This window comes from Schistocerca americana, chromosome 2 (genome assembly GCF_021461395.2).
Source record: "Schistocerca americana isolate TAMUIC-IGC-003095 chromosome 2, iqSchAmer2.1, whole genome shotgun sequence".
Lineage (NCBI taxonomy): Eukaryota > Metazoa > Arthropoda > Insecta > Orthoptera > Acrididae > Schistocerca > Schistocerca americana.
The window spans coordinates 763,065,993-763,090,418 of NC_060120.1; the positions used below are offsets into that span (position 1 = coordinate 763,065,993).

General features: G+C 38.2%; 1 protein-coding gene across 3 annotated transcripts in view; it reads right to left on the reverse strand.

The window, feature by feature from the left end:
- The window catches only part of LOC124595081 (solute carrier family 66 member 2), a 61,826-nt gene that overhangs the window by 13,640 nt on the left and 23,760 nt on the right, over positions 1–24,426 (reverse strand). The window contains exon 4 of one of the 3 annotated variants that reach the window (XM_047133664.1): positions 23,161–23,235. The exons of 1 other annotated variant lie outside the window; for it this stretch is intronic. In XM_047133664.1, coding sequence (XP_046989620.1) covers positions 23,161–23,235 — 75 coding nt within the window. Of the gene's footprint in view, positions 1–23,160; positions 23,239–24,426 lie in introns of all 3 variants that reach the window. One more of the 3 variants, XM_047133663.1, reaches the window with a different exon arrangement.

Consider the following 24,426-nt stretch of genomic DNA (forward strand, 5'->3'; position numbering starts at 1 on the left):
TTTCTGCACTAACTTTGCTATGGCCAGGACCTGTTAGGGCTTCATTCGCTTTGTGAACTCAATCTATTCCAGACTTATAGAAATGTGTGTTCGTTTCCCTGTGATTTGATGTACCTAACAAAGCAAGTGACGAACAGTCTACCTATGGCACCAGGATATAAAAAAGGCAATAAGTTTACTGCAACTGCTAGCAGAGTATTTGTATTTAGTGGATCTGTTATACAATCACTAATGTCACACTCAATGTACAAAATTGGATTTTGTTTCAAATTAAACAAAAGGAAAAAGAGTTGTCACCAAAGTTCAAATAAATCAAATCAAAAACTAGATGCATTCTGCATAGAAGTAAGGTAAAAAAAAACAGCTAGGTTATATGCAGCAGTCACAGAATGATGTGAAACAGTGTTACAATCTGTTTAGAAAAGAGAATGAAGGGATATTGTTTGGGCCTATGTAAAGTCAATGAACACTGTTATATGCAGCACTCACAGAATATTGTGGAAACAGTGTTTGTTACGTTCTGTTTAGAGAAGAGAATGAAAGGACACTGCCTCTCACATCCAGTCTCCCAAAACTCTGTCAGCCACCATAACTGAAGACAACAAACTGAAAACAAATTGTTAAATTCTATATTTAAAAATGCACAAGAATCCTACTACTTTATCAAAGTTTCAATGTCAGCACAGACATACAAATGGCTGATAATTAAAATTAGCAAACAGTACTGAAACACTACTGCTCTTGCACAGTGAACATTCCCTCAGGACAAGGAACAGGTGATTTTCAATGATAAAAAAGGGTATGAGAATGCAAGGAATTATAAACTAATATCTTCAAAGTAAACAAATGAATCAGGTAACAGACTGGAGCGGAAGATGGGAAATGGGGTTACTGGAACATGTAGCCAAGCAAACTGATGGTAGATGGATCAAATAATTTTTCTGCTGGATTATAAGTGGTAATCAATTGCAATGATGATGACCTAATGGACAGTGGACAGATGAAATTAGAAAACATGCTAGTACATCATGGATATAAATAGCCGAAGTTTGTAACGCATGTCTGGAGGAATAGTTTATCCTGCAGTGCATATCGAATGGATGGCAATTTTATAAAATTGAAGACAAAAGTGTGAAAGTGAGTCCGTGATCATATTTTGGCACTTTATTTTACAGGTCCGTCTTGATCACACAAACTTTTACACTTCCTTATTACCAGTTTCGGCTACAGCCATCTTCATATCATAAAATATTCTGATGTAGTGTCAACGTCAGACTAAACATGGAGGTACATGGTAAGTGCTGGTGATGATCAGAATGTGACTGACTTTTATACCAAAAATTTGTTTGCATAAATATCAAATGCATTCTGATCATCACCAGCATGTATTATGTACCTACCTGTTTAGTTTGACACTGATACTACATCAGAATATTTTATGATCTAACGATGACAGTAGCCGAAACCGATAACAGTGATGTATAAAAGTTTGTGTGATCAAGACAGACCTGTAAAATAAAATTTTATAAAAAGTGAACTTGTTGCATAACAAAACCTATTTACACCAGTACCACAATTGTAACTAGATTTGTACACTTTTTAAGTTGCAGAGTCAATTTAGAACCATCACATGTTATAGTACAACAACGCTTAAATTTATTTATCTAATCATGAACAGTTTTGTGCACTCACATTGCATCTGGGCTCCAATTAAGTTTTCATTAATAAAAAGGTTTTTTTTACCCTCTTCCTGACCCATGTCTTTACTCATTTTGACTAAACATGTGAAACCAATCAATTAAGACATGACACTACAATCATCTGTTTCAGTGTTACCATTCAACTGTGAAAGCAACAATAGATCCGTAACTATGATACTAGCCCTACTGCTAAACAAAATTTCCTGCTAAAATTTCAGACTTTTAAATCCATCCATGTAATTCTCTGTCTCCTCGTTTGAGATCAAGGCAGCTGAGATGTGAAACTACACTATCACTGAACTTCAAACTACTCATACGAGGCTGATAAATCAATGTTCATTAACACGCAGAGTCAACCTACTTACCCAGAACTAGTAGGAAAACAGAGTTTGAAGAAAAGAATGACCATCTAATTCTACTGGCAATTGTCCACAAATAAAGAACAGCATGGTAGTAATGAGCAACAGTTAATAAGCTGGGGAAAAATCACAGAATTTTTTCAGTGTTATGTACAGATAACAGACTGAAATACAAGGAATGCATTTTGGAGTTTATTAAACTAAGTTCAGCAATGTTTCTGTATTCTTATTGAAAGTCTCCAGATGCATGAAAAAGTATGTATGCTTTATCCAACAGTGAATATCTAATCCATGATAATATTAACATCCATTTGTTGCAGCATCCTACAGCCTATTCTAAAGGAAAACGCTGTAACTTGCTTGCTTAGTACCTGTCATTCCCTCTGGAACATTGGGCTATGATGAAATTCCTCCACCTGGTACGATCTCCAACAAGTCTCTTCACTTCACTCCAGGTTTTCCCATCCTCTGCAGCTTTTCTCTCGATCGTCCTTTTCCACATCTGTTTGGGACGACCACGTTTTCTAACTCATTAGGGGTTCCACTCCAATGCCATCCTTTCAATAGCTCCATCTGGTTTCCTCAATATATGCCCAATCCAGTTCTATTTTCTTTCTTTGATTTGTATATTGATTGGTTTCTGATTTGTCTCCCTCCAAAGATCTTCATTTGTCATTATATCTGGTCATCTCACATTTAAAATACATAGGAGACAGTGGTTGATGAAAACTTGGAACTAGTATTTGATGTGGTTAGTCACCTTCCAAGTTTCGCAACCATACAACAGAACAGCCTTCACACCTTTAACTTCCTTCTCAAAAATTTTCGCTCTACGAATCAGCTGAAGTTCAACAAAACCACTTTTGTGCAACATGTTGCTTTTTTTCACAAACAATATCTTGCAAACAGCATGTTCAAGTGAACAGGTGGATTTTATCATCTTTTTTTCCAAAGAGCATCTGACAACTACCATACTTACAACTGATAACGAAGATAAAATCATATTGACCATCTTTGCAAGTATGCAACTGGCTTGAAGAGTTTATGACACAACAATCCAGTGTGTTATGCTGAACTGCCATACTATTCAACACAATGTTGCTGTTTGTAGGAAAGTATGTTGTTTGATGATCATAACGAAATGTAGAAAAGCTTGGACAATGTTTTTACTTAGAGCACTGCAGGGCAGGTTTTATTATCGGTGAGAGAATCTCGTAGCATCTCATTTATAACTGGTAAACATATGGAGGCTGTTTTATTGTTTACATACCTCAGGGTAACAGTATGAAGGGAAATGAACTGTAACAAAAACAATGAGGTTTACATGACCACTTACGGACATTTTCTGTTGAGTTTTGCTCAGGATATGAAATGGAAAGAACACATGGAATTACTAGTAGGATAGGAGAATGGGAAATTCAAATATGTAGTGAGGGTTCTGGAAAAGTGCAACCCATCAGTTGCAATGGTGCTACAACCTACTGTAGGTTATTTGTCCACTGTTTGGGATCCTTGCCAAGCAAACATGACAGCATACATCAAAGCAATCTAAAAACACAGTGGAAGGATCGTAAGTTTGTATAGTTCATACAAATATCTAACAGAGAAACTCTTTGAAAGAAATGTAGTAATATTCTAAGGAAACTCAGTTGGGTAAAATAAGAATGCCATTATTCACAAAGGAGTGCCAATAACTCTGCTCCTTCCATTGCTTACCCTGCACAGGGAGCATGGGAGTAAGATGAGAGGGCTTCAGATCACGCACAGGTAAACTTTCCCTTGCTCCAATGTGCAAAAGTGTAGACAAAGTGGCTAATACTGCTCCAAACAATTATACACCAAGCACTGTGGCACTATTTGCTAAGTATATACTAGGGGCATTTGAAAAGTCCGTGCAAAAATAAAAACTACTTACGTGTTTGAGATAAAACTTTTTTATTTTTTGACAGTCTCCTTTTAGACTTATACACTTTATCCAACACTGTTCTGATTTGTTGATCCTTTCCAAATAATAGGAATTGTCCAAGTCTGCAAAATAGCTATTAGTTGCTGCAATCACCTCCTCGTGTGAATAAAATCTTTGTCCCGCCAGCCATTTGTTCAAATTGGGGAACAAATAGTAGTCTGAGGGAGCCAAGTCTGGAGAACAGGGGGCATGTGAAACGAGTTGGAATCCTATTTCCATTAATTTTGCGACCACAACTGCTGAGGTGTGTGGTGGTGAATTGTCGTGAAGGAAAAGGACTTTTTTGCGGTCCAATTGCCGTCGTTTTTTAGCAGCTCGGTTTTCAAAAGATCCAATAATGATGCATAATATGCACCTGTAATAGTTTTACCCTTTTCCAGATAGTCGATGAGGATTATCCCTTGCAAATCCCCAAAGACAGTCGCCATGACCTTTCCGGCCGAAGGAATGGTCTTCGCCTTTTTTGGTGCAGATTCTCCCTTGGTAACCCATTGTTTAGATTGTTGTTTGGTCTCAGGATTATAGTAATGTATCCACGTTTCACCCACAGTGACAAAATGACACTTAAAAGTCATGCGGGTTCTTCCTGAACAGCTGCAAACAATCCTTCCTACACTTCACACGATTCCATTTTTGGTCAAGCGTGAGCAATCGCAGAACCCATCTTGCAGATAGCTTTCTCATGTTCAAATGTTTATGCAAAATATTATGTACCCATTCGAGATACCCACAGCACTAGCAATCTCACGCACCTTAACTGTTCTGTCATCCATCACCATATCATGGATTTTATCAATGATTTCTGAAGTCGTAACCTCCACACAGGCGTCCAAAATGTTAGCATCACTTGTGCCCATATGACCACGCCGAAAATTTTGAAACCACTTATACACTGTTCTAATCAAAGTTGCAGAGTCACCGTAATGTTTATCAAGCCTCTCTTTAGTGTCCTGAGGTGTTTTGCCTTTCATAAAGTAATATTTAATCACAACACAAAGAAATCGACCAATATGGCTGAAACTTGGTGTGCGTTCTTTCCAAAGATGACCTCGATACGTGCCGTTGGTGCCATCTCTCCGACTTTGCACGGACTTTTCAAACGCCCCTCGCATGTGAATACAGATGTTTTAGCAGCCTGACAGAACTACCTCACACAGTGCATAACGATTTCCCTTTCCATCGGCATTTTGTCACCATAACTAAAAATCGTAAATAACATATATTAGCTATGGGACTGAAAAATGTCTTCTTGCAAGAGAAAGAGATAAGAAAATACATTTCTGTAAAAGAATCTTAATGCTGCTTCATTACTTCAAAACTTAAATCTTTCATAAAGATTTCTTACCATGACATCTTTACACACTTTCATGGATAAAGCACATAAATGAAACTGGTGCTGTCTTATATGACCTTTGAGTGATCTATGTAAAAAATTACAAAATTTTATTGGTATATCTCAAAAGCCCCTTACATGTCTTCTATATGATTGCAATTTCATTCACTGTTATATTTTTAAAGTGTGCCAGAAAGAATGTAACATTCACTAATGATGGAAGAATTCTGGTAATAACCAGCCAGGGACAACATTTGATTCATATGAAACAAGGGGACCCACTGGATGATATTTCAAACCTCAAAACCTTCAAAACTCAAACCTCCAAAACTCAAGAAATATTAATGGACATATGCTGTTAGAAACAACTACAATGCATTTTCATGTACAGCCCAGTTTCCTAATGTGGACAACAAAGGCAATCATACTTTGCAAATACTTGCTAGATAACTCAGCAGGTAATACAGTAGAACTTAGAACATTTGTTCTGCAAAATTCAGCAGTAATAATGTCCGCAGGAACTACAGAATTCTGAACTATGTCATATCATATCAGAAGAGCTGCCCCTTACAAGGGCAAAAACTAGAAAAAAAGTCATGAGTACTTCATTTCCATAAGTTGTGAGCTGCTGATAAGCAGTCATGAAGATCAAACAATAAAGCACAATGAAGAACTGTTATAACAGCAGTGCTCCCCCCCCCTTATTTTTACTGAAGGGGTTTGCATAATTTAACACCCCCACCCCCCCAATTCTCTCTCTCTCTCTCTCTCTCTCTCTCTCTCTCTCTCTGTGTGTGTGTGTGTGTGTGTGTGTGTGTGTGTGTGTGTGTGTGTGTGTGTGTGTTTTTGGGAGAGAGCACTTTTCTTCTTGCAGAAAGGAGTTGCGAGAGAACCTAAAGAGAACATAAAGGACTTTCAAGGAAAAAGACGGGGTACGAATGACGAAATGATCGTATGGCATTGTTGGCCGGGAAACCCCATGCGGGGAAGTTCACCCGCCGTATTGCAAAGTAAAGTATAGTAACACTAATAAACAGCAATCCATAAACACAAAAATACGTAAATAAACATAAGAAGTGGAGACCTTGGTGTTCTAGAGCCTGTGTATCACAAATGGAACATTAATGGAAAAAATAAAAATAAATCACTCACAGATTGGTTTTCACTGCCACATAATGCTTTTGAACATGATGTAGGTTGTTGTCCACTAGATTCTGTGATTGTTGGCGACCATTCAGAAAGCTCACTAAACTGAGGTAGCAATGGAAATTTTGCATGTGTCAGACCCATCCAGGCGACTTCTTTTAGTGCCTAATTACCATGGGTGAGTGCTGGGTTTATCACTGTGACCCCGAGACACAGGAGCAAAGTAAACAGTGGAAAAAATGTCCATTGATCTCCACCAAAATGGTGAAGAGCCTACCATGATCGAATAAGGTGATGCTAAGGGACTGCTGTGGTGTGGTGCAAACAGATTATGCTCATAAGTAGAGAATCTTTACAGGAGAATACAAGCAAAATCTCAACGTGTTTGTGGGAGGCTGCCAAGGCAAAGCACTGTGGGATGCTAGCTGCCCAGCAGGATGTTTTTGTCCCACAACACGGCCCCAGCTCATACAGTACAGGACCAGCCAACAAGCTGCTTCTTTGGGCTACCAAATTTTGCTTTACTTCCCGTATTCCCCTGACATGGCACCTAGTGACTTCCTTCTCTTGCCTCAGATGAGTAAACCACTCCATGACAGGTATTTCCAGAATGGCAACAAGATGTTTTTTGTGGTGGAATGTATCCTGAACAGACAAAATGCAGGTTTCTACTATCAGTTTCCTCCAAGTAATTCATCATTGAAAAAAGTATGTAACATTGAATGGTGAATATATAAAAGAAGGACAGACACTTTCACCAACTTTCATGGTCACAGCTTGATATATTTTTCCCCAAAGTCACAATCAAAACTTTATAAAACTTACCCCTCATATGAGCACACTAAGCATCAGATCACATTTGTAACTGAATTCAGGACTTCCTTACAGATAGAACTCAACACTCCATTATCAACAGAACACTTTCGGTAGATGTAATGATAAATGCAGGAGTATCAAAAATAGTGTTATAGGGCTGTTAATGTTTACAGTTTGAAACAGAGCAAGCTGGAATCTCCCATCTGCTCTTGTTGTATTCCTGTTAGTAATAATTATTTTTTCATTTATGAAATTTTCAGTTTATATACATTTCCTAGATAATACACTCCTGGAAATTGAAATAAGAACACCGTGAATTCATTGTCCCAGGAAGGGGAAACTTTATTGACACATTCCTGGGATCAGATACATCACATGATCACACTGACAGAACCACAGGCACATAGACACAGGCAACAGAGCATGCACAATGTCGGCACTAGTACAGTGTATATCCACCTTTCGCAGCAATGCAGGCTGCTATTCTCCCATGGAGACGATCGTAGAGATGCTGGATGTAGTCCATTGGAACGGCTTGCCATGCCATTTCCACCTGGCGCCTCAGTTGGACCAGCGTTCGTGCTGGACGTGCAGACCGCGTGAGACGACGCTTCATCCAGTCCCAAACATGCTCAATGGGGGACAGATCCGGAGATCTTGCTGGCCAGGGTAGTTGACTTACACCTTCTAGAGCACGTTGGGTGGCACGGGATACATGCAGACGTGCATTGTCCTGTTGGAACAGCAAGTTCCCTTGGTCTAGGAATGGTAGAACGATGGGTTCGATGACGGTTTGGATGTACCGTGCACTATTCAGTGTCCCCTCGACGATCACCAGTGGTGTACGGCCAGTGTAGGAGATCGCTCCCCACACCATGATGCCGGGTGTTGGCCCTGTGTGCCTCGGTCGTATGCAGTCCTGATTGTGGCGCTCACCTGCACGGCGCCAAACACGCATACAACCATCATTGGCACCAAGGCAGAAGTGACTCTCATCGCTGAAGACGACACGTCTCCATTCGTCCCTCCATTCACGCCTGTCGCGACACCACTGGAGGCGGGCTGCACGATGTTGGGGCGTGAGCGGAAGACGGCCTAACGGTGTGCGGGACCGTAGCCCAGCTTCATGGAGACGGTTGCGAATGGTCCTCGCCGATACCCCAGGAGCAACAGTGTCCCTAATTTGCTGGGAAGTGGCGGTGCGGTCCACTACGGCACTGCGTAGGATCCTACGGTCTTGGCGTGCATCCGTGCGTCGCTGCGGTCCGGTCCCAGGTCGACGGACACGTGCACCTTCCGCCGACCACTGGCGACAACATCGATGTACTGTGGAGACCTCACGCCCCACGTGTTGAGCAATTCGGCGGTACGTCCACCCGGCCTCCCGCATGCCCACTATACGCCCTCGCTCAAAGTCCGTCAACTGCACATACGGTTCACGCCCACGCTGTCGCGGCATGCTACCAGTGTTAAAGACTGCGATGGAGCTCCGTATGCCACGGCAAACTGGCTGACACTGACGGCGGCGGTGCACAAATGCTGCGCAGCTAGCGCCATTCGACGGCCAACACCGTGGTTCCTGGTGTGTCCGCTGTGCCGTGCGTGTGATCATTGCTTGTACAGCCCTCTCGCAGTGTCCGGAGCAAGTATGGTGGGTCTGACACACCGGTGTCAATGTGTTCTTTTTTCCATTTCCAGGAGTGTATACTTGCAGGTGCACAAAAATTTCGAAACCTTAACCTCTTCACGACATATATTCATTACTCAAACATTATTTTCAATGTGTCAATTTCAATAGTGCATCTAGACTTACAGAAAACATTATTAATCAAAAGATATGAATTACTGAACTTTTTACTACAGTATGATTGCAATTTTCATGTGAGCTAATGTGTATTTATGGACATAGTAACACCATCATTATAGAGATTGGCAATCAGACTTTTCCGTAGCTTTTTCAATTTCTTTGAAACTCATTAATTTACAAGTTCATTAATGTTAAAGTTTGTGAGGAGCTACATTTTCCAATGCAGATTTTGCCTCTGTGTTTGTTATATTCTGACCTTTGACCTGGATATTATGCACAAGGTGACATACTTCACTAACTGATTAAACCATTAATTAAAATTTTTGCATAATTTACAGTAATTACCAAATGCATAAAATGGTTTCATAAACTTGTTTTTAATTTCCTAAACCACCACCCCAAATTCTCATTGGAGGTCCAGTTACCAATTGTGCAACAGCTATGCGAGACCCAGAGAAACTGAGGCTAGTATGGGTTGTGTTAAGTAGACTCTCAAGTTCATGCCTAAACAACAGACAGTACTTCACGGTTATGATTTGTTTACTGTGTTAATGTCTTCATGTACTAAATACATTTCCATGCTTTATTATCCGTTATCGTGCAACTTAATGTGTCCACAACTGAGTAATTCATTACCAACATAAGAACGTCCACCTGTATAAACCTTAGTGAACGTGCACTGCAATTGTATTTGCCATTGTGATGCTGTGTCATAGGAGAATGTGAGTGTTTAACTGTGAACAGCTACTTGAGAAACCGAATCCTGTCATCCTAGTGTTTTCAGTGATGATCGATGAAGAAAAATGTAGTGTAATCTGGAAATCTGTGTAGTGCACATCTTTTGCACAATTCCTGGGTGTCGGTTTACACCTATTGTTCAAGACTTTGATCATAGAGACACCAAGGTCTTTATCGACACTGCAGGTACGCACCGTAGCAAGTTATATTAATGATGTAGTGAAAATGTTGGAGGTTCTGTGATGTTGTTCACAAATGATACTGTTGTCAGAAGGAAGGTTGAAATGGCAGTACTAGATGACTGTAGGAAAATGCACAAATATCTACAGAGGATTGATAAGCAGAGCATGGACTGGGAGAAATAAATGTAATGTAATAAGCACAAATAGGGAATAGATCAACTACTTTTTGATTGCGCCACTGGCAACAAATCACTGGAAACAAAAATTATCATCAAATTCTGCGTGTTATCATATGGAATGATCTGAAGTATAATGAACACTTAATGCAAATGATAGGAATTCACTGAAGCACTCATGTTTGTCCAAAAATTATAATTGTTCAGGTTTAATTTTAGAATTCAGACTTAAAGAAAGACCACACTGCATTTGTTTAATTTTTATGTCTTAAAACTACTCAACTGTTTGTCATTTATTTTGTTGCCTTTAAAAGATTATTAAACATACATACACACTTAATATTTTTAAAGCTGTCTTCTCCTTGTCCTGGAAATTGATGAAGTCAACCCAAACAAATATTGCTCATCAAGTGTTTCATGAACACACCATAAAGCTTTATTTATCACATCGAAAAAAAGTTAATTACATAACTTTTTGTTCCAGAATTCCAGTCCAAGCTGCCAGAGATGGCAGACACATGGGCACAAGGTGTGCTTGCTTGTGTGTATGAATGATGCATGTGTTTCTCTTTTGCTAAGGAAGACTGTGGGCAAAACCTTTATGGAAGTGTCTTAATTGTGCCTGTCTTTGTGGTATGTAGCAATACATATTTTCATATACTGTTGAGCTTTCTACCTGGAGTTTCCATTGTTTAATGTCTATCCACCAGAGATTTGCAAATGCAGTAAAATGCACTATACTCTTAATGAATTCAGGGCATATATGTTACTATTTCCCGCCAGAGACATTGTTGCGGTCTTCAGTCCAGAGACCGGTTTGATGCAGCTCTCCATGCTACTCTATCCTGTGCAAGCTTCTTCATCTCTGAGTAACTACTGCTACCTGCATCCTACTGAATCTACTTAGTGTCTTCATCTCTTGGTCTCCCTGTATGACTTTTACCCTCCACGCTTCACTCCGATACTAAATTGGTGATCCCTTGATGCCTCAAAATGTGTCCTACCAACTGATCCCTTCTTTTAGTCAGGCTGTGCCACAAATTCCTCTTCTCCCCGATTCTACTCAATACCTTCTCATTAGTTATGTGACATACCCACCTAATGTTCAGCATTTTTTTGTAGCACCACATTTCAAAAGCTTCTATTCTCTTCTTGTCTAAACTATTTATTGTCCATGTTTCACTCCTATACATGGCTACACTCCATACAAATACTTTCACAAAAGACTTTCTGACACTTAAATCCATACTCGATGTTAAATTTCTCTTCCTCAGAAACACTTTTCCTGCCATTGCCAGTCTGCATTTTATATGCTCCCTACTTTGACCATCATCAGTTATTTTGCTCCACAAATAGTAAAACTCATCCACTACTTTAAGTGTCTCATTTCCTAATCTAATTCCCTCAGCATCACCTGAATTAATTCAACTACATTCCATTACCTTCATTTTGCTTTTGTTGTTGATCATCTTATATGCTCCTTTCAATACACTGTCCATTCTGTTCAACTGCTCTTCCAAGTCCTTCGCTGTCTCTGATAGAATAACATTGTCGTAGGCAAAACTTTTTTATTTCTTCTACACGGGTTTAAATTTCTACTCCAAATTTTTCTTTGTTTCCTTTACCATTGCTCAATACACAGACTGAATAACATCGAGGATAGGCTATAATCCTGTCTCATTCCCATTTCAAGCACTGCTTCCCTTTTGTGTCCCTCGACTCTCATAACTGCAATCTGGTTTCTGTACATTTCTATGGAATCCAAACTGATCTTCCCCGAAGTCAGCTTCTACTAGTTTTTCTATTCATCTGCAAAGAATTCGTGTTCGTATTTTGCAGTCATGACTTATTAAACTGATAGTTCGGTAATTTTCACACCTGTTGACACCTGCTTTCTTTGGGATTGGAATTATTATACTCTTCTTGAAGTTTGAGGGTATTTGCTCACCAGATGGTGGAGTTCTGTCATGGCTGGCTCTGACAAGGTTATTAGTAGTTCTAATGAAATGTTGTCTGCTCCCGGACCCTTGTTTCGAGTTAGGTCTTTCAATGCTCTGTCAAATTCTTCATGTAGTATCATATCTCCCATGTCACCTTCATCCAAGTCCTCTTCATTTTCCATAATACTGTCGTCAAGTACATCCTCCCTTTTACTCCTTCCACCTTTCTCCTTTTCCTTCTTTGTTTATATGCTGGTTTTCCATCTGAGCTCTTGATATTCACACTACTGCTTCTCTTTTCTTCAAATGTCTGTTTAATTTTCCTGTAGGTGAATGTATCTTTCCTCTAATGATATATGCTTCTAAATCCTTACATCTGTCCTCTGGCCATTCCTACTAAGTCATTTTTCATTTCCTGTCAGTCTCATTTTTAGATGTTTGTATTCACTTTCGACTGCTTCATTTACTGCATTTTTTATATTTTATCCTTTCAACAATTAAATTTTAGATGTCTTGTGTTACCCAATGGTTTCTACTAGCCTTCGTCTTTTTACCTACTTGATCCTCTGCTGCCTTCACTATTTCATCTCTCCAAGCTACCCATTCTTCTTCAACTGTATTCCTTTCCCCTGTTGTTGCCAATCGTTCCCTAATGCTCCTCTGAAACTCTCTACAACCTCTGGTTCTTTCGGTTTATCCAGGTCCCATCTCCTTAAATTCCTACCTTTTCGCAGTTTCTTCAGTTTTAATCTACAGTTCATAACCAATAGATTGTGGTCGGAGTCCACATCTGTCACTGGAAATGTCTTACAATTTAAAACTTGGTTCCTAATCCTATGTCTTACCATTAAATATCTGAAACCTTCCAGTGTCTTCAGGCCTCTTCCACATATGCAACCTTCTTTCGTGATTCTTAAACCAAGTGTCAGCTATGATTAGGTTTTGCTCTGTGCAAAATTCTGCCAGGCAGCTTCCTCTTTCATATCTTACCCATATTCCATATTCACCTACAACTTTTCCTTCTCTTCCTTTCCCTACAACCTAATTCCCCCATGACTATTAAATTTTCGTCTCCCTTCACTATCTGAGTAATTGTTTTTATCGATCGTGTGTTTTTTTCAATCTCTTCATCATCTGTCACATTAAGCAGTTAATTATCAGGACTGGTGTTGACTGGGCTGAAGATTCCACTGAATGTGCAGAACTATTTGCAACACTACATGTTAAGTGTACTGCTTAGTCAGGTAACGTGCATTTCCTGCAGATAATGGCAACTTTTTATATGACTTTTTATCTCATACTTCCACCATTCCTGTAACTCTTAAGTTGCAAATGTCAGCTTACTTGGTACAAAAGCGTGGCAACTGTTCGAGTAGGTCAGATTCCCTCATTACATAACCAAGTAATGCTAAGTGAGAACCATTTTTATGCTATAATGAAACCACCAGTGTCACTTTCTGGTATCAATAGCTACTACTACCACTTATTTCTTTATCACTAATTTCACTCATATTAGTCTTTAAAATGGCCTAAACAGGTATGCTTTCCTCAAATGATATCCACTGTTCCTCATTGTCCTTACATAAATAATTACCTACACAGTAACAAAGTTGCAGTAATGGTTTTACATCAGTATCTGTGTATTCCCTAATCTATGTACACTATACTGTATCTGAGAGGATGTGGCAAATTTCAGCTATAGAAAAGCTCTAATCATCTCTCAAACAATTTGAGAAAATAATACGTACATGTGCACACGAATTTATGCTCTCTGATAAAACAAAACCACCACAGGTTACACAGAGAATCTTTCAGCTTCTCTTCATGCAATTTCATTATAGGAAGCACTCACTGAACAAAATAATTCGTAAACAATGAGTAAAGATGTTTTTAAACAGGGTAGGAAGTCTGAAAACTACACAAACTCTGCTGTAGAGTGAAATTTCACTCCAGAAGTCTTATTTGCCTCATTGTCGCTATCAGCACTGTGCATCTCAGCTAGCTGTGGCAGAATGCAGGACAAAGATGACAGGGCAAGAGCAGCATGAAAAGTCTCTAACAAATCTGTAAAGCTGTGTATCTCACAAAGTGAGGCACCCCGCAGTGGGACCAACTTTTTGAAACCAGCTTTAAGGTTATGTAGGTTAAAATCCCAGGTATCGCTCACTGCAGCCATTCACCCTGGTGGACCCTAGTTTACGACTAACTGATGAAAAAAAAGTTGTAATTTTGTGTGATAATAGTGTTAAAAAAGTTTTTAAACATAGTCTGATTGTATGGTGTAATGGAGGATACTAGATTCACATATAAGAGGTTGTGGGTTCAAATCTCGTTAGTCACAGGTGAGGGTTTCCTTCTCCCCCCCCCCCCCCCCCACCCCAAACCAGAATTACTCCGATCATCATTTTTATTCAATTAATTAATTTAAATGTATTTTTTTATTTCCATTTCCTTGTCACATAATTTTAATCATAATATCAACTTCATTTGCTCTCGATTTTATTCGTATCAGTCTTTTTCCAATTCATGTCTTTGTACAGTGTTTTTATTTAAGATATGTATTTATTTTGATTTAATTTCTTTTGTCATCCCGTTTCTTCATCCACATTGTTGTGTTCATAATATTATTCCTCATTTTGCTTGTATTTAATTTTACTCATAAACCCTTCTTTCATTTAAATCTTTCTATTTGCGTTATTCTGTCCACAGTCCACAGATATTTTGTCCAAAGTGCAGCAGGTATTTAGGTTATGTTTAAAACGTCTGATGATTACCGTGCAGAAAAAAATTGCCCATCAGGTAACAAAAACTACATTTTTCACATCACTCCAGTCAATGTAAATAGATTATTTCATCTTTTGTTTTTTAACTGATAGATTGGAATTTTCAAACAATTGAAAATAATAATAGATAAATGTAATCAAATTCATATTCACAAAAATTCCCATTGGAAAAGAATTATGTAAAGAAAAAATGAAACAAATTAAAAAGTTCTTATGGTGATTAAAATGATGTGACAAAGAAATGGAAACAAAAATTTACATTTAAACCAATTAATTGAATAAAAATAATTAACAGCATTTCAATAAATATTTAAAAATAAAAATACGTACTGCACCTGACGGGAATCAAACCCCCAACCACCCCTGCATACGAAATAATTATCCTCTTCACTACACCACATAATCAATCTAATAACACCACTTTTTTAATGCTACTGAGATATCATGCAAAATTTTCTCGTCAATTACACACAAGCAATGGCCCAGCAGGGTGAACAGTTGCATGGCGTCATACCCGGGACCTTAACATACATCACCATATACTTCATTTCAAAAAGTCGATCCTGTTGCTGGGGAACTCTTCTTGTCAGTTATGACACATCACATGAAAGTGGCCACATTATGCCACAGAAATTCTCTATAGATCTATAATCACCTGGCATGACACCCGAATATTACCAACATAACACACACTGGAAACAGCAGATCAAATAGACCTCTTGTAAGTGCAATCAGTTTTTAAATGACCTCTCATAAAGCATCTTATAGTGATAAGATGATTTGCATTCATTATATGATGTCCATATTTGACATTTTAGTCTAGGCAATTAAGAATATGAGTACAGACTGAGCATTATACATTAAATAAAGGCTACCCCATCATCAGATCAGCTATTATCTCCACCATGTTTATACAAATGTCCGAAAACAATGTATCTCAGACTCAGCTTTTATATCCATCATAAGGAATTCCCTGTAAAGACATCCAAGAAAATATCTTACTTCTATACTGCACCAACTTTAAGCTATAACACACATACCACAACATAAAAGCAAGCACAAATATTTAAAAAAGAAATAAAAACAAATTCTTCAGTTACTAAACAAATACGGACATCACATCCTGTTACACGAGCCCAACAAAAATGATAACGGGAACATTTTATTACAGGTATTACAATGGCAAAGAAAGACCAAGCATTTCAGAACAAGAACAGAATACGTGTAGCATCTTTTAACATCGAACTTCTTAAAACAAAAAAACGATAGTACAACTTAGCTTTTGGTATTAAAAAAGTTAACTACAAAAACATAAAAATAAAATTTACTGCCATTTAAACATAAAACCAAATAATATATATCTGATCTGTACCTGAGCAAACATGCCATTTCATTATTATGTTACATATAAGTCATCTATTTTCTTCCTGGTGTGTAAAACATCTTCTCCCTGATATTTCAAACACTTGAAAACAGACAGGTATCCTCCCCCTGAAAAATGTGTAAGGTGGAGGGTAGAGTACCACACAGTGCACCTCTTTATACAAGGGCAAAGCATTCTTACTCACCAAAAAAACTTCAGGAATAATTAATAACAAACTCAGCCATTTTATGCTTAGCAGAAGTAATGTGCACTACTATTATACAATAAAAGTATCACTTTCCTTACAGTTTTCATTGCTAACTAATTGTAACATGACATACAATGAGGTATAAATAAATTATGCAATTGTTCTCAGAGGTACAACCCACAAAACTTCCGAAATCGTTTGTATTCTACAATCATTGTAGCATAACCCATTTAACATGCACAATGTTGTCTATAGGTGTCAAAATTTATGTTTTGTAGCAAGTGCATGTAGACAAGATACTCTTAGTTATGTGTCAGTGATCTGAAGATAGTGCACATCAAAATTCATTATAAGGTGGTAATAATATATATTACAATACAAATACAAGATTACTTTGGGTGATTAAAATAGTCACAAATCTCCCAAAGGTCTTCATGTCACAGTTAATCAAGGATATTTAATTCTTGATAACACAACTGATGAAAAAACATAAATGAGACATGGTGACTTTTTTTGGCTTACTGGATACATTTGTGAAACAAACGTGTGACAAAATAGTAAAAATGTATGAAGGTAGCATACACAGACTATGAGATCAACACTATCCAGCAGCACTTTCAAATTGGATTTCTAATCAATACAGATGACCCACCGTAAAATAAATTTTTCACATGGAGAATGTGCAGTAATGGTAACATACAGCAGGACAGTAATATGTGAAAATCCTATACTTTCACTTGTTGGCTACTTGTGAAAGTTCTCGTTCTACACCCAAATCAGAATAATGAAGCGACTGATGTCTAACTGTTCACAGTGCTGCTACTATAGCAACGCCGAATCACAGAATGTAATTGCCGCTCCTCCTGTTCTGTTCACCATTGTAAAATTTCTCTGCTATTGCAGGTAGTGGCTACTGCAGCCAATTGCAGACAATGCTCACAACCAGTAAAGCAAACAGCTGTGGTCCGTCTTGTTGTGGGCTTTGTTTCGCTGTGCAGCCAATTTATTTTGCACAACAGAATGTTTCAGAAAGTTCAACAATCTGCTCATGTCTTACGTTGTCAGACATGTGAGCTTATGTACTCCATGAGGGAGTATTTCGAAAAGGGGGGAGGGAGGGGGAGGGAGGGAGGGAGAGAGAGAGAGAGAGAGAGAGAGAGAATCGTGTAACACTATTGCCCCTAACAAAGGTAGTCACAAGAACTGCAGACACTTCGAAGATACATAAAAATACTGTCATCAAAGTTTATAAGGATAAATAGCTGGTTCCACCTACCCACTACACAGACTTAGCAACAATTTCCTAGAAAGGACACCACTTTAACACATGATGTGAAACTAACTTCAGATCTACAGCACTAATATCTATAAAAAAATATTTTACAAAATGTGAACATCAACTGTAACGTAAAGCAGCTATGTAGATAATTATCATTATTTAATCATCACTCCCAACTCACTATGGACAAATTAGATTAAACTGAAAAAAAGAGTACATCCTAGCAATACTAGCAATATCAGTTTCAAAACTCCAAATGATGGTTTCTTAAGGTAAATATTAAAGTGATCGAAGACACGCCAATTGCACAAATGTCACATTTATTTTGTTCAGCAATTTGACATAATTTATGACAATGAAACAGATGTAAAAACAAAAGAACATTCCGATCATATAGGTGGCACCACCAGCAGAAAGATGAAAAAAGGCACAAGAACAAAAATTTATAAAATAACAGTGGTACTAACACTGACATATGGGAAAGTGATGTGTGTCCCTTAAAAGAAGGATTTAAATAAAATCCAAAGACCAGAAAGGAGAATCCTGGAAAAAGTCAAATGATCAGTACCCTTGAGATACAAACAGAATTATACTTATTGAAACTGTTACAAAAATATGATAACATAGGAAGAAATTGAAAGAACCAAAACTGATATGAGAATAAAACCTAACTACTACAGGAATACAAACCTAGAGAATAAAGAGATGTTGGAAAACCTCTGAAAGGTGGAAACAGCACTCAGAGTGAAACCAGAGCAGGAATTTTGCCTATTTTGTGAACTGAAGAAGAAACTATAACACAATTGAAGAAAAATCAATCATTTTCTACTCGGTGAATGAACTATAACACAAACGGAAAAAAAAGGTCAGTCATTTCCTTCTCAGTGACTGCACAAACCTTATTCTATTATCCTGAAATGAAGTTTTAACACACAAAAATTAACAAATGCAAGGAAAGAAAATACATTTGGAGAACTACACAAACTTATTTAATAAGGTTGCTATCTTACATGGATTATTTATCACTGGCATAATTTCAACACTTCAGTTTTACATCTTTCCGTAATGTCAGTAAATACAAGATGGATTGAAAATTTGTACATTCAACATTTAGGTGCATTTTGGGGAAATTTCTGGCACTGTTTCTAGTTTAAGGCTATTGCATGCGTACTAAGGTAGTTTCAATACCAGCAAAATTATAGCTAAGGAGTTGATCTTAACGTTATGAAACTTGATCACAGAAGTGGGACAGCTCCCAACCAGTCTCCAGCAGCTCCTGAGATATTTAGCATGAAATCTGTAAATTCTTCCAGTAGCACAAAACAATTGTTGAGACTGAACAGAGTTAAAATATCAGGACTTAAGAAATTTCTTTTAAATTTAGAATTTTAAACTTTCGCTGTGCATCTCACACACAAAAAAATGTAAACATATCAGAATTCACAGCAGCTCTATTACACATGGGTATAGGATGGTAATAGCAAGTGAAGGAGGTGGAGGTGGTGGTTGTGGCAGTGTAATACCTGCCTAGTTCGTGAAATATTATCAGAATTTGTGTGGCATAAATATGAAGAAAAACAACAGAAGAAGATAATGGTGGCAGGAAATGTATGAAGACAGCAGCAAAAGTGCACAGAAAGCAGTGAAAGTGCACAGAGAGAAGACAGCAACAAAATGGTGTAGAACCTGCTGGTACAAACTTACTGTTTTCTGCAAGAAATGGTCCCTGATGATACACACAAGCTTCTTCAGGTGAACACAATTGCCGAAATAGATCTTTTCTTAAATATTATTGTATGTTTTAAAGTCAAGTTAGAATTTTGTGTTTCTCTTCCATTACTCAATCTTTCATGATGCGTCAGGAAGTCCACTGTTCTGTGAGAGTTTGTCATAGAAAAACTAAACTAAACTACAAGATCAGGCCCTGAATGCCATGCAACCTTGACCTGCCACCATGTCAACCTCCACCAAGTGGCACTGTAGATGCAGTATGTAGGGGCATGGGATTAGCACACCATTCTCCCGGCCATTATCGGCTTTTCAGATCTTGGAGCCATTACTTCTCATCCCAGTAACTCTTCAATTTGCATCATGAAGTTGAATTCACCCTGTTCCAGTACTCCCACCAAGGAAGGAAAGCCCATGACAGCAAAGGAATTGAATCTGGGTCCTCGACATGCAACTCAGATGTGCTACCTCTTGGATATGGAGGCAGACTAAGTTTTTATACTACAGGTATACTTTCATGAAACAACTAATAAAATCCCAACCTAACTGCAGTTTTCAGTAGTACAGTATAACCCCACTTTCACGTTCCCAGTATTACAGTTTCCCTGCTGTTCATGACTTCTTTATCGCTCCTGTCCGATTTCCTATGCCCATAATGTTATTTCCAGTTATTACCCACATTGTTATATCTATTATTTTACAGGTATCGTGTGTCCGCCTGCTTAGCTGAGTGGTAATGTGTTTGCCTACAGCGCAATGGGCAGGTTGGAGATTTTCTCCACTTATGGACCAAGTGTTATCGTCATCATCATCATTTCATGATCTCAGACACGCAAGTCCCCCAATGTGGCATCACCTGAACAAATATCATTTTATGAGTACATAGCATATAAACCGCCAGTGACTGCAACAATTTTCTTCGTATCATCTATACTTTCTAATACAAGAACTGCTTTGAAATAGCCTAAACATTCTAGAATAAATACAATGTCCATAAATAAAATGCTGCATTGTACAATGTACTTGTGGTGACAAGTCACAATTCCTTACGTCCACGCCCGTGGCCTCTGGCCTTCCAAGGAACTCCACAGTCCTGGGTTCATGGATAAACCACAAAAATCTGGTGCATTACACCACACACAAATAGACCCAGCTTGCAGGCAGATTGGTGAGACTGGATCCAACTGGCAGGACCTGCACGTTAGTGGGAAACAAAAGGGCTTCAGATCGGCAGGCCCGATCCATTAGAGATACATGCAGAAATGGCCCGTGGCTTTGGTCTATCGCTGAAGTCCACTCGTGTGGCCAGTTATTCATGTGTCACAGACACCATGTTGATGAAATGAGACTGCAGTGATCAATCCATGTAACAAGTAACTTGCACCACGAATACTCTGAATCAATACTAATGAATATAGGTACCAATTCACCATAAACATGATCACTGAGCTGCAGACGGGCAACATAGGAAAGACATTCGCACTCTCACAACTAAATTTTTGGCCATAGTCTTTGTCAGAAAACGAGAGCACACACATATTCACACAATCACTCAGACACAACTCATGCACACACGACGGCTGTCTCTGGCCGCTGCGTCAACAGTCTCTGAGAATCAGATCCAAACAAACCACTCTTCATGCCTCCCTGCCTCTCATTGCCTGATGTTAGGCTAGTGGCAAGAAGTGATGGCAGCACTGACTGCTAGCTGAGGGGAATGATAGGAAATGGAGAAGCAGTAAGAATGAAGGAGTTGGGAAGCAGTGCACGTACTCAGCTGTGCCCAGATAGCAACGATGCATGACATCTCTGTAAATAAATCATTTCATCTACTGAGACATAAATGAGATTTTTCCAGCTTTTTTTTTCCCCTGATTCCCCTGACAAGTCTGAAATTCCCCGATTTCCACACCTTATGGCAACCCTGGTTATGCAAATGTTTGTAGTTTAAATACAGTGCCAGTTACATTTTTTTTTTTTCCTCTCCTGAGCGAAAGTGTTTCAAGATTTTATTTCATTGTCAAGTGCAGTATTTACGGATATATTTTTTTATGATGTTACACAAACTAACAATGTGTTAACTTGTTTGTGTAATTTTCTACATGACTGAGAACACACAGTACCTGGTAATCTCAAAACAACGACTACAGTGCAAGAAACGCATACCAACACACGTGCAAACACCATACAAAATACTTATGTATGTATTTGCCCTTGTCAACACCGAAAAATTAACTAAACAAGTTGTGATAAAACCCTTCTATCCACATATTTAGTGACCCAAATGCAGGTCACAAAGTGAGTAATTTATCTGAGGAGACAAGAACTTACAAAAATACATTTAGCATTCAAATGTGGAAAAAAAACAAATCATTCTGTCATTCATACTGTTTCTGGTTATTCCATCCTATGTAAAGCTTGATGCTTTTGTAATGCTTTGTTTTTAATTTTCAGTTTGTGTTTAATCTCACAGCTTTTCTTTCCACTTCAGACTATTTCCCATTCTATCTTGCAGTATATTTGTAAACAACTTTAAGTAACACCTCAAACTTTGCTGCTAATGAATGTGATGTACTGTATTTATCACTAATTTCTGCAATTTTCAAATATGCAAGTAATGAAATATGCTCCACATTGATATGTGATATGTTAAATATGGTTTTTTTTTGGTAAAATGGAAGTACAAAATTTAATATTAGTAATACTTAGGATACAAGAGGAGACTTTGAATACCAGACTAGACATAAAACAATTACAACAGGGATGGCTCGACACAAAACACAACTGAATCCACTGCTGAATTTCTAGCCATCAGAAGTTTAAGGCAGGAGGTAAGAGAAGTCTAGAAATATTTAAAAAATGCTTACTTTTGATTTCTCTATTAATTCAAACTCTCCGTACCTTAAGTTTTGGTTCTGCAGAATTTTTTTTTTGCTAGCTTTGTCAACATTGCACTTTGAAATATATCTGGTACCTTTCCTATTCTATTAGTGAGTGAACACATTTAAAAATTCCAAAAGTTGGAACAAACTCCTATTTTCTTCTATTATGTCATTTTGTTCAGTAATTCCTGTTTCAAAAAGTGATAATTAGATATTTTACATTATCTGTCTTGTCAGAATGTTCCCAAATTGCCTTTCAGAGATAATTTAGTGTATATATTATATGGTTGATAGTAATAAAAAGGTGATTATTGTTAATGTGAAGTGCTCAGAAACATGAAAAAAATTACAATAGACAGATCTGCCCTCCTTGCTTTTCACATGCAGCTAGGAGTATATAATCCCTTTTCTGGGACGTGGCGAGTTGAGCAAAAAAACTATTTATTCCCTGCTACTTTCAGCATTCTAAAACCTGAGATGTACTAAATTACTGTAACTGATATTTAAGTTAGAAATACACATTATACTTACGTTGACTTAAGACGTTAGCAATTTTACAAGGCACATGGCAAAGGGGACAGGCAAGCAATTGCAGATAAGAAACTGGAAACAAGCCAGGTCATTCACCAGTCCAAGCTAATCACAAAGAGAAGGAAAATAAGGTGCAGACTGAGAAACCCAGAAACACGATTTCACCAATCTATAAGCATAGAGCACAAGAAGAAAAGGTGGCTGAGGCTTATCCACCACATACCACGGAAGGTGTGCACTGGAAACCGCTGCTTATTACTCTTGTGAGACCTTCCACTTGTGTCATCCTTGCTGCTCACTTCTGTCATGAAACAGAGCATAGGATTAGTTCTCACAGTATTTTTACAGAATGTAAGCTTGGGACTGTTCACACAGAAGTTCCAGTGGACAGCAGGATCAAAGGAACCTAGAAACTGTGACAGTTTAGTGTATCATTTAGCTGAAGATAATACCAGAAACTGGAGACAGAAATAAAAATATTCTGTGCATTCCATAACACTGACATGTGTAAAAATTTTCTTTACAACTGCACATTACAATTTGCTTTGCACACAAACATTCATGCATGAGCATAAGAAAAGTATCATATGTAAATTGTAATCTCAAAGAAATAAGAGTGAAGTATAGGAGGTCAGAGGAAATAATTTAAGCACAAAACAGCTAGCTGGCTTGCTAGCTAGCACACTCACTCTCTCTCTCTCTCTCTCTCTCTCTCTCTCACACACACACAACCAGACAAAAGGGGAGAAAAACATACATCACTAACACATTGTATCAGTATGAAGTAGCAAAAACAGTTGTGCAATGTGATAATACTGCATGGTAAAAAAACAATTGTTAACATGAAGGTTCTGATCTGTAATCATTTGGAAGTATAAATTTCTTCAATACTTAACAGGATAAAACAAGAAAGAAGTGAAAAAATCATAGTAAAGAACTACTGTGCCATCTACATCATGCTGCCACTAACTCAGTTTATAATTCTTTGGGTCTTTTGTTTAACTTTAATAGAAAGCATTATAATTCCTACTGCAAATACCAGACTTTATGTTCCCTGTAATTCTACACACACACACACACACACACACACACACACACACACACACTCTCTCTCTCTCTGCAGCCAGAACATTATGACCACCTACCTCACAGCCAATACGTCCACCTTTGGCACAGATAACTGTGGAGAGACATAATGGCCCGGAAGCAATGAGCCTTGGTAGATCACTGGAGGGAGCTGGCACTGCATCTGCACTCACAAGTCACCTAACTCCCATAAATTCTGGGGAGGGGGTTGATGAGCTCTGACACCACATCCAATAACGTCCCACATGTGTTCGATCAGATTCAGATCTGGTCAGCTGGGGGACCAGCAATTGAATTGAACTTGCCACTTAGTTATTCGAACCCATCCATTACGCTCCTGGCATTGGAACATGGTGCATTATCTTGTTAAAAAATGCCACTCCCATCCGGAAACAATCATCAA